Consider the following 11,916-nt stretch of genomic DNA (forward strand, 5'->3'; position numbering starts at 1 on the left):
TGGCAGAGCCGAAGCGCTGCCTTCAGCAATCTCCGGCTCTGCCATAGAGATGTATTGAAGGGGCGTGTCGGCCACCGCTTCGTGCGGAGGTCGACACCCGCTATCTGGCCGGAGAGCCTGGCCCCCGTACAGAGAGATCGCAGGGGGCCCCAGCGGTCGGACCCCCCGCAATCTCAAACTTATCCCCTATCCTTAGGATAGGGGATACGTTTTTCACCACTGGACTAACCCTTTAATGACAAATTCCCAGAGGTCCAGGAAACGGAGATCTTTGCAGCTGTCCTGACTGGTCCTCAATGAACTACTTTATAAAGCTCAGTGCCTACAAGAGACCTAAAATAAAAACTTTGTTCACATAGTCTCTACAGGGTGTAGGGATCAAAAATAGATTGTTTAGACCAGGCAGGTTCACTTACTTGTTAGGGTGCATTCACACCGCAATTCTTTCATACATGACCGGATCCGGCTGGGAGATGTGAAAAACGGGCATTCCCAGTCATATACTACGGTTTTGAGTCCAGTCACAAAACCAAATACGGGGCAAAAATGAGCCGACCTGAGTTGCTATCTGACTCTGGTCAGCTCACTCAAATGAGCGAAATGCGGGCTGGCTTTGGCTGGGGTACCGTAGCTCCCGGTTTTCACATCTCCCAGCTTGATCCCGTCACCGTATTTAAGAATCGTGGTGTGATTGCACCCTAGGTCAAGAAAAAAAGAAAACACTGTAAACTGCACATTGGTATGTAAAAGCAGTAACAATAGTTTGAAGGTTATGGCAATAGATCTCTGCTTTTTGTCATTCATAGGCTAAAAAACTGTCCTGATGATCACCAACTAACACGGTAAGTTGGAGCTCCATTGCAAATACGGGACACCCCCCGCGATCTCCTATATGGGGCCGAGGCAGTCCGCAGGAAGGGGGCATGTCCATCCCCAGCATGACCCCCCCCATGTATCCCATAGAGGAGATTGGAGGGGTCCCGGCAGTCAACCTACCCCCCCCCCCCCCCCCCCCCCCCCCGCGATCTATAATTATTTAAAGGAATACTGTAGTATATTATAACTTAAGTTATGTTACACTACAGTATTCCATTAATTGGACATTGTCAAGATGGATTTTTAGAAAGTTTCCATTTACTGACAAGCTAAAAACTTGTGATGATGAACTCAAATACAGAGAACTTTAGAAAGCTGCAAGCGAGTCCATCTACTAGCTTTAAACTGTTACTAAGCAAAAAAAATTTCAATAATTGGTCACAGGTTACTTTGGTCATACTGGAGTCACATAAGGACTTCCCTTTTTACTGGATCCATGACAAATTATTTATGATCTCTCATGATCCATTTTTGTCCCACTGTCTTGCAAAGGATCTGTCAGGTTTTGCTATGCAATACTGAACCTCACATGCAATTGAAACCAAACAAATATATAATCACAAGATCAGTTTTACAGCTACAACTAACAAGGGTATTTGGATGACAGAATCTGCTTACCTTGTAACATCGATACTTATATAGTAACACCAAGAATATAGTCATCACAAGAATAACACTTATCATAATAATCGTATTCAATACAGAGTTTAGAAGTCTTTCACCAACAGATGTAGTATCTTCAGAAAAAGGTGTGTAAATTCTAAAAAGGAAAATAACATAGGGTAACAATGAAACACCAAAAGCTAATTCAAATGTAATGAAAAAGTCCGTCTTATCAAGGTTATAAGTCTCTATTCAGCACTTGGAGTGCAATATTGTAAGTGGGTTTCCTGCACTCCTGTTCACAAGTACTTAAAGGGGTACTCTGGTTGAAAAATTTTTTTTTTCAAATTAACTGGTTCCAGAAAGTTAAACAGTTTTGTAAATTACTTCTATTACAAAACATCTTAATTCTTCCGGTACTTATCAGATGCTGTATACTACAAAGGAAGTTGAGTTGTTCTTTTCAGTCTGACCACAGTGCTCTCTGCTGCCACCCCTGTCCATGTCAGGAACTGTCCAAAGCAGGAGCAAATTCCCATAGAAAACCTCTCCTGCTGTGGACAGTTCCTGAAATGGGCAGAGGTGGCAGCAGAGAGCACTGTGGTCAGATTAAAAAGAACTACTCAACTTCCTGTGGAGCATACAACAGCTGATAAGTACTGGAAGTTTTCCTGCTATAACCATGTTCATGCAAATATAAGCCGTTATGTCTTTGCTTAGGGCTTATACTAATGCACCCTTTTATCTTGCTGGGTAGCATTAGGGTTTCACATGTGAGGCCTGCTATAAATGAACCAACCAGGGTGGGGCTTGTAGCTTGTCTACTCCCTCCCATTGTATGTGTGCTTAGATTCACACTGGAGGTGACTGAGGAGCAATCTGCAAGTCGGACCTATGGCTGCCATAATTTGGTTCCTGGTTTTATTGATCTGGCCAGGTAGGTTAGTTGATAGGACCCGCACCATTTCAGAAACCTTGGCGTGGTGTGTGGGCTCAAGTGTGTCCTTCATATAAGGATATACTGGCTAATGTCTCAATTTTATATCAGTTTTGAGGGTTAGCTAATGTCATTGTTTACATTAACCACAGTTGTGAAACCACATTGTGATCCATAGGTGCAGGTCCTCCACTCCAACGTAGGTGCACAACTGCACTTGGAGTTGAGCACCTTGTATCACCTTAGATCACATCAATGTAAGTGTAAGTACTGGAAGGATTAAGATTTTTTTTATAGAAGTAATTTACATATCTGTTTAACTTTCAGGTACCAGGTGATTTGAGAAAAAATGTTTCCAGCAGAGTACTTCTTTAAGTATCCAAGGTAATCGGCGGCATTGTCCCACTGTGTAGTCCTAGCCTAAAGTTTTAACGCCAAGGAACATTTTTTTCTGCTTTACATTTTAAAGTGAGCTGTTTTGAGCTGCAGCATGCACTACTGCTCTCTCCCCTAACCCTCCCTGCCTTGACTGATCGACTTGCACTGCTTGGTGCAGGAGGACAAGCTCTGTACATCAATCAAGGCAGGGAAGGGGTGGGGAGAGAGGAGACGTGCATGCTGCAGCTCAAAACAGCTGATCTCACTGATTCCCTTTAAAGACCTACACTTCAGTCTACATTCATGAAACAAAGATACTGTCAGTTTATCAAAATGTAACAATTATTAAATCATTTTTGTTTTATTTTTACACTTTACAATATTTGTTTTTATACCATTGGTGTTTGGGATAGCAGAAAACAACACTGATGTACTCAATGATTTGTACAATAACTGCCCATGAAGACAGAAGGATTGTGTACAAGCCCTCTAACCCTTTCTGCCACAGGAAAACCAGTGTCATCATCAATGCCAGATGCAAAGAAAGAACATGCTGCTTAAAACAATGACCATGTTAACAGGTTATTACCAATGCCAATTGGTTGCTTTACTTTTCTGTCACAGTACAGTGTGTGTCATTGTGAAAGGGCACTGCATCTGATGGCACTGTGCAGATGAGAGCACATGTGAACTGGCATGCTAATGGCACAAAAATGACTACATTAGTCGATTGACTTACATAGGAGAGTTAGGAAGAAGGGTTTTAAAGCAGCTATTCAAGGACGCATGACTTTCAAACCACAAACCGATCAGTCTATTAATTCCTAATAAATTAATGGAATAATAGCTTTGGAGCATCTTCCTAATATACTTGACCAGGCTACAGTACTCAGTTTAGGATACTGAAAAATGATAAAGTAAATAAAGACATGCATATATAGGGCATAAGGCCTACAAACTGTCCCTATTTGATTGATAATAAGGACATGGACTGGACTTACCTGGACAACGCTTCCTGGGCCTTTAAATCTTATTTGCATAATAACAAAAAGGTTTATATCATAACACTGGAAAGGATTATAGAGAGATAAAAAAGTTATGCTTGGGATCCTGATGACTAGCCCAATCTAGCCATGTACTTATACACTCTTGTTTTCCTGGTGACATGTGCGCTTTAAGCACAAAGCCCTGCTCCCCACACAATCCATTACAAGAAGGCGAACATCTAAGTAAAATAGTATGAAAAAAACATGCCTACTTACAACTGTCCATTTTTCTCAGTGTAAAAGCTGACCGATTTAATTGTTGCAACCACCACAACCATACAGAGTGTGACCGGCACAAACAGCATTATAACATGTTTAGCCCCATATTTAAGTGTCAGCTCTTCTTCTTCACTGTCCCCTGGAACTTCTCTCACAGAGGCTGCTGCTCCTGAGGGTTCACCATTTGAGGCATCTCCCAGTACTCGAGAGCTACTGCTGTATTGTTTCTGTTAGAGATGTAAAGATTAGTTAAATAGAAATCCCAACAAGAACACAGATACAAACTATGTGGCTTTAGACTCATCAATGAGAACTAACATGGTCTAAAAGTGTTCCCTTAGTGGGTTTTAACATTGTAGATTAAGGGTCTATTTACACATACAGTATTCTGTGCAGATTTGATGTGCAGGATTTTATGCTGCAGATTTTAATGTAAACTAAATGACTGAACACATATTGTAATACTGGGCATCAAATCTACGCAGGATACTGTAAGTGTGAATAGACCCTAAATGTAATACTGTTTTTCTATGCAGAGTTTAATTTAGCTGTCCCCATGACTAACCTTCCACTTTGTTCCACTATTTAAATGGTCACTTTCATTCAAACTAATTGTTGCTATTGCACTCCTTATGGTAAATAAAAAAAATCTTTCTAATATACTTTGTTTTAAAAAAATTAAGTTTTCTATGTTTTATTTGTGTTTAAAAAAGCTGCCACTAGGTGTCTCCCTACTTGTCCAGAGCACATTTCTCCCCATCTCTTGCACAGACATTGGACTCCTGCTGGCCTGGCAGAAGTCCAAAATCAGGAAATGCAGTCTGGAGTGCTGAGGGGGGGGGGGGGGGGAATGCAGCCTTATCCAATCATAGCTCCTCTCACACTTAACTGCCGTTTGCTGTTGGTTGCAGAGTAAGGGAGGAAGTTCTCCCCTGTATGGCTTCAGATGACATCACACCTGTTGGGAAACGCCCCTTCCCAGTCTGTAAACCTGAGGCTGCGCAGAAAATGCAGAGCAATGTCAAGGTAGAAAACTAAAAAATAATAAAAATACAGACGGGGTGGTTTATCATGATGGGGGCAGTGAACTGGGAGGATTATAAAATGTATCAAGTTAATGAGAGGTACTCTTTAACTGCTGGCAAAGGGACAATGTATGAGCACCACTGAAACTTCCAAACAAGTCAGGATGCTGTGGGTGAGAAGCTGACGGTGGCAAAGTATAGCTTGATCCTACCTGCAATGAATTCCTTTTGAAAGCCTAGCCTCAAGAAAGGTGAGTGAGTGTTTTTAGTCTAGGGTCTCATATGATGAAGTCACCTTGACATAGTAGATAGATGCACAATTTCATAAAAATGTGCACTCAGAACCTCTATTTCTTATGTGTTTTAAGTACAGCAGTAAAGCCATTAACAATGATCAACATATCTTATATTTTTTAAGTAAAACATTTTGTAAAGCAAATTTCTAATATAATATTATTAGCCATACTGCACATACTAATGTTATAATGCATATCAGCTGAGATGTCTCCCTTGTAGCTGTAATGTCCTGTCACTGCTCTGTCTCTGCTCCCCCCACTCCCCTCCTGTCTGCTCAGGGAAAGACCAGTAATATATAGGGGGGGGGGGCTCATGTTACTGCTTATTAGATTTTAGGACAGAAGGAATCTTTCTCAGTCACAGTAGTTTTCCTCAGAACTGGCTCACTGCTGTCTTATCTTAGAAAGGCTTCCTGCTACCTTTAAAATTGAAGGAGCAGTAATATGAGCTCCGTCACATATCAGTGGTCTCTCTCTGAGTAGACAGGGGGAGGGGGGACGTGATGTGATGTCACAGCTACACGGGAGAGTGGACAGCTGATAAACAGAGATCAGTGCAGTACGTATAATATCATTATATTAGTAAGTTGCTTTATTATACTTTTTGAAACCATACACAGGTTGCTTATTTCACGTGACAACCCCTTACATTTTTTTGGGATGTGTTGACTAATTAAACTTTGTCACTGTAGGCATAAGTTCTGCATCTCAATAAACTACTAGTCATCTTTAACATACCTAGACAGACTTAAAGAGAGCCTATCAGTTTGTTTCATGTTGCAAATAGCAGGCACTATAAAACACATACAAGGAGTGCCATTCAGAACATTTCAGAGAAATCAAACCTTTAAAAAGCAGCGGTTTTTCACTGAAATTATACAGTGTCAGGATCACAATCACACTGCCTGTGATTCCTAAGGGTCACTTTAACTAAAAAGGATGATCTGTAGCATCTTTTTTGGACCATGGTTTCTTATAGCTCCGAGTTGTGCCATTTCGCAATTACTAGAAATGTATGACTAACTAGCCAATTGGGAGTCACCAGTTGGGGGGGGGGGGGCTACACTGTCTGGCACTGCCAGCATTAATTGGATAGTCTCAGACAGCATAGGGACACACCCCAACTGTTAGCGCCCCGTTGACAATTTAGTCAAAATTTCCAGTAATAATAACAGAGGAGCTAAACAACAGAGAACTAGAATAGTTATTTTAGGGCATATACAAATATTTACTAAAACAGGCAGGTCAGTAGAGGTGCTACATGTCCTCTTGAATACCAGGGGTCACATGACTGAATAAAATACTCGTTGATAAAGAAAAATATTCAATACTAATTTGCTAATAATTAATTTCTAATCTATATATATATATATATATATATATATATATATATATATATATAAAGGGGGATGAGTATTTACCTCAGGGCGAGGCCACCACTCCTGGTGTAACGGAGCTTCAGAAGGCCATTAAGCACTTCGCGGGCATTCTGGGTAGGGGAATATGCAAAGCAGCTCATTACATCACCTTTTCAGGGAATGTTCCCTGGTATCAGCTTAGCTCCTGTTAAGGAATATAAAAAGCTGATCGGGATTTTATGCCAAGCCAGACTACTTCCCTGCTGTCTGCAGATGGGTAGAAACTTCGCTTTTGGGGAGTAAGTCTGGCTTGGCATAAAATCCCGATCAGCTTTTTATATTCCTTAACAGGAGCTAAGCTGATACCAGGGAACATTACCTGATAAGGTAATGTAATGAGCTGCTTTGCATATTCCCATATATATATATTTTATTATAATTTTTTTTTTTTTTTTACCTGCAGAATACTTTTACCTTTCTTAAATGATTATGCAAAATTGAGAGCTGTTTTTGAAACAAAAGTTCTCATAATATTTTGTTCTGTAAACTAAAATGCATTGTTTCCCATTTTACAAAAATAAACTAAACATGGAAAATTCTAAATGATGACATTGCAAACACCTGATTATATTTCAAGATGACATACTGGAATTTTTCCATATGAATTGGCACTGTTCAGGGTTTAGGATATGTCTGAAATATTATCAGGGCAGTTGTTATATTGTGAGTACATACGGCCATAACGCCTATAGTAAGCCACACAATTAGGGAGCACAGGCCATAGGAGGCACCGAGCCACTTACTGGGGAAGACATATACTCTACTATATTTAACATAAATATAATCTATATTAACTAAAACCCATCAGCAAAAATGGACTGTTTTATCATTTGTTCATTATTTATTTTTATATTATTTGTTGCATTTCATGCACTATGGTGACAAACAATGTGTTGTTTTTGTTGTTTTTTTTTTTCCTATGTGCAATTAGCAGGGTTAGGCTAAACAGCTGCCCTGCTCCTTCTCTTACCGGACGGGACTGTTTCCCCAATTGTAACGTAAAGGAGATAAATCAAAATGTAAAAATAAAACTATTCACATTTACTTCATAAAGGAATGTTCTACAGTGTGAAAGTAATATCTAACCCATTCTTCCGAAGTCTGTTGTCCATCTTGATAAGAAGGAAGTGGTGGGCTTTCAGAGGCGATCAGTGACGTTTTCTCATTGCACTCCTCCTCTTCCTCACTGTCGGAGCTGTTTGTGAATGTAATCATATTTCCCAGTCACTGTTACCTATTATAGGAGGCACAAAACAAAAACATTCAGATTTTTGACTTTGTTTTGAGTTATAAACAGTGTAGGACAATTCCATAAAATGACTACACAAAGATCAGGAACTACACTGTCACATGCCAAGAGACTTCCTCTCTGCTGTGGACTCTTTCAAGTATAATTCACTGTGACAGGAAAAAATACTAAAAACTGAAGGCTCAGATCTCCTCTAGCGTCAATGTATAAACTGTACAGTGGTCCCTCCAGTTATGATGGCTTAAGGTTATCAAATAACTTTGCTGTAAAAACGTGAGACATCCACAAGCAGCACAGCAGACCAGGGATCACAGGCTGAGCTTTCATTTAAAAATCCCAAAAATGTATTAGAACATTGTTAAAAATAAGTACAAAAAAAAGGAACAAAACACCAATGCAGTTTGATCTGTCAATAATTCTTAGTCATAGCTGAACACAGTTAACAGTTCACAACACATTAAAGTTTCATTTGTGTTTTAGGTCACATTTTTCTACAATGTTCTCATCAATTTTTGGGATTTTTAAAAGGGAACCCGGAGATATTCTTTTCCTATTTCTTAGGTTACAATACTTCAATCAACAGACAGGTCTTTCCTGGTCCATTGTAGGTTGTACCACATTCTATATGGGAGACCAAAAAGGCGCAAGTGCTGTACTCCAGCACCCCAATGGAAATGAATGGTGTGTGTGTGGTCTGCAGCATGACTCTTCTCAGAGAGATGGGTTCCATTTACCCCCTGCGTAAACACACTTATCCTTTATTCACAGGGGAGGGGATGAGTTGTTTTTCAGAAAACCACCCCTTAAATGTAAAATAGCATGAACAATAACGATCTGAGTCACATGAGATTAGCTTGAAGGTCTGGCCCATCACCAGTACTACTAAAGGACAAGCACTGATTGGATGTCTATTAGCACGTATACATAGTACAGTACTACATGTCCATACTGCTCTTTACCTGTGTCAGGAATTGGACATAATGCATACTGTATAAGGACAGTGAAGGAGCTCCTATCATTAACATGGATGGTTTATTAAAAGTTACTTCCCTTACCAGTTTATTCCTATTTTGTACCGTGATGGCTTATAACTAGGATAAGACATCACTTTATGGTTGGTGTGGGTCTGATCTCTAGCTTGATACCATGAAAACATTTTAACAATTGGGAAAAACTATGAGAACCAGGGCTCTAAAGACTGGAAATGTACCAACTCTATCTCCATCCTCAAAATACAGTCCACAGAAGCAGCACAAAGGCGTCACATGATTATCCCTATGGTGCATAGCCTGAACAAGAATTTATTACAGTATACTTGAACCATTTTAACCCCTTAAGGACGCAGGACGTAAATGTACGTCCTGGTGAGGTGGTACTTAACGCACCAGGACGTACATTTACGTCCTAAGCATAACCGCGGGCATCGGAGCGATGCCCGTGTCATGCGCGGCTGATCCCGGCTGCTGATCGCAGCCAGGGACCCGCCGGCAATGGCCGACGCCCGCGATCTCGCGGGCGTCCGCCATTAACCCCTCAGGTGCCGGGATCAATACAGATCCCGGCATCTGCGGCAGTTCGCGATTAAAATGAACGATCGGATCGCCCGCAGCGCTGCTGCGGGGATCCGATCATTCATAACGCCGCACGGAGGTCCCCTCTCCTTCCTCCGTGCGGCTCCCGGCGTCTCCTGCTCTGGTCTGTGATCGAGCAGACCAGAGCAGGAGATGACCGATAATACTGATCTGTTCTATGTCCTATACATAGAACAGATCAGTATTAGCAATCATGGTATTGCTATGAATAGTCCCCTATGGGGACTATTCAAGTGTAAAAAAAAATGTAAAAAAATGTAAAAGTAAAAGTAAAAAAAAAGTGAAAAATCCCCTCCCCCAATAAAAAAGTAAAACGTCCGTTTTTTCCTATTTTACCCCCAAAAAGCGTAAAAAACATTTTTTATAGACATATTTGGTATCGCCGCGTGCGTAAATGTCCGAACTATTAAAATAAAATGTTAATGATCCCGTACGGTGAACGGCGTGAACGAAAAAAAATTTAAAAAGTCCAAAATTCCTACTTTTTTAATACATTTTATTTTAAAAAAAATTATAAAAAATGTATTAAAAGTTTTTTATATGCAAATGTGGTATCAAAAAAAGTACAGATCATGGCGCAAAAAATGAGCCCCCATACCGCCGCTTATACGGAAAAATAAAAAAGTTATAGGTCATCAAAATAAAGGGATTATAAACGTACTAATTTGGTTAAAAAGTTTGTGATTTTTTTTAAGCGCAACAATAATATAAAAGTATATAATAATGGGTATCATTTTAATCGTATTGACCCTCAGAATAAAGAACACACGTCATTTTTACCAGAAATTGTACGGCGTGAAAACAAAACCTTCCAAAATTAGCAAAATTGCGTTTTTCGTTTTAATTTCCCCACAAAAATAGTGTTTTTTGGTTGCGCCATACATTTTATGATATAATGAGTGATGTCATTACAAAGGACAACTGGTCGCGCAAAAAACAAGCCCTCATACTAGTCTGTGGATGAAAATATAAAAGAGTTATGATTTTTAGAAGGCGAGGAGGAAAAAATGAAAACGTAAAAATTTAATTGTCTGAGTCCTTAAGGCCAAAATGGGATGAGTCCTTAAGGGGTTAAAGGGGTATTCCGGTGAAAAAAAAATGTTTTCATATCAACTGGCTCCAGAAAGTTAAACAGATTTGTAAATTACTAAAAAAAAAAAAAATTACTCCTACCAGTACTTATCAGCTGCTGAAGTTGAGTTGTTATTTTCTGTCTGACAAAAGTTCTGTCTGCTCACACCTCTGTCTGTCTCAGGAACTGTCCAGAGTAGCAGCAAATCCCCATAGCAAACCTCTCTTGCTCTGGACAGTTCCTGAGACGGATATGCATATATTTTGTCAGAATGAAGCACTTCCAGCAGTCATACTCCCTGTGATCAGACACTTATCCACAGAATTAGGGGATACGTATTCAAACACTGGAGTAAAATACTATGTACTCTGTATCAGAAGATAGGAAAGGTAGACCTATGAATTAGGCTCTGCTAGGGATAGTCGCCCCTTCTTACATTGTTCGTCTTAACAATATACTTGTATGCTCTATACTGACAATATCCCAGACCAGTCTAATGTTGTCTATATAAAATTGCCCTAGTTTTGCTGCCCAATCTCAATCGATATAGACCAAGACCTGAATTTTCTATCTTAACTGTTGGCGGATTGCATTCGTACCATCCTTCCCTCCCTGATTTGCCCCTCACAGCATGGTTTTGTAAGGGCCAATCTGTAGTGACAGAGTTCCCAAAGTTCTTGACTGGACCAGGCATCATGTTCCGCCAGGTGGTTCCACCATTTTTCTTGCTTTGGATGCAGAAAAAGCTTTAAACAATGTATGCTGGGACTGGCCGACCATGGTGCTGGCTTTCTTTGACACTTTAAAACCTTCCTCCCTGGTGTCTACAGCATTCCCACCGCTAGAGTTTAGACAGAAGTTTCTATACACGCCATTACCACTACAGAAAGAGGCGAAAGAGGATTGCCCCTTTTTCCCACTTTTATTTTATTTCTCACTGGAGCCCTTGGCCCGTTTACTTGAAGATACTGAGTTGTTTAAAGCGCAACTGTCATGGAAATGATACCCCCCCAGACTAATAACATACATGATAGTATAGATGATGATATGTGTAATGCAGCTGTACTTTTGGCTGCTGTTTATCACTCTTTATCAGCCAGAAAATAGTTTTATCGTGGGGTCAGCAACAGTCGGATAGGCGTGGCTGGGGATCGTAATGCCCCACCTCCGCCACGCCTATCCCCTGTAAGTGAGCGCTGGACCAC

At 40.3% G+C, this 11,916-nt stretch overlaps 1 protein-coding gene across 5 annotated transcripts in view; it reads right to left on the reverse strand.

Moving 5' to 3' along the window:
* The window catches only part of LOC130362520 (presenilin-2-like), a 54,750-nt gene that overhangs the window by 22,495 nt on the left and 20,339 nt on the right, over positions 1-11,916 (reverse strand). For 4 of the 5 annotated variants that reach the window (XM_056567154.1, XM_056567153.1, XM_056567151.1 and 1 more), the window contains exons 2-4: positions 7,885-8,032; positions 4,057-4,286; positions 1,495-1,636 (exon numbers count right to left, since the gene is read on the reverse strand). In XM_056567154.1, the coding sequence (XP_056423129.1) occupies positions 1,495-1,636; positions 4,057-4,286; positions 7,885-8,013 (501 nt within the window). In that variant the 5' untranslated portion in view covers positions 8,014-8,032. Of the gene's footprint in view, positions 1-1,494; positions 1,637-4,056; positions 4,287-7,884; positions 8,033-11,310; positions 11,513-11,916 lie in introns of those variants that run through there. The other variant, XM_056567155.1, reaches the window with a different exon arrangement.

This window comes from Hyla sarda, chromosome 3 (assembly GCF_029499605.1).
Source record: "Hyla sarda isolate aHylSar1 chromosome 3, aHylSar1.hap1, whole genome shotgun sequence".
NCBI classification, from domain to species: Eukaryota; Metazoa; Chordata; class Amphibia; order Anura; family Hylidae; genus Hyla; species Hyla sarda.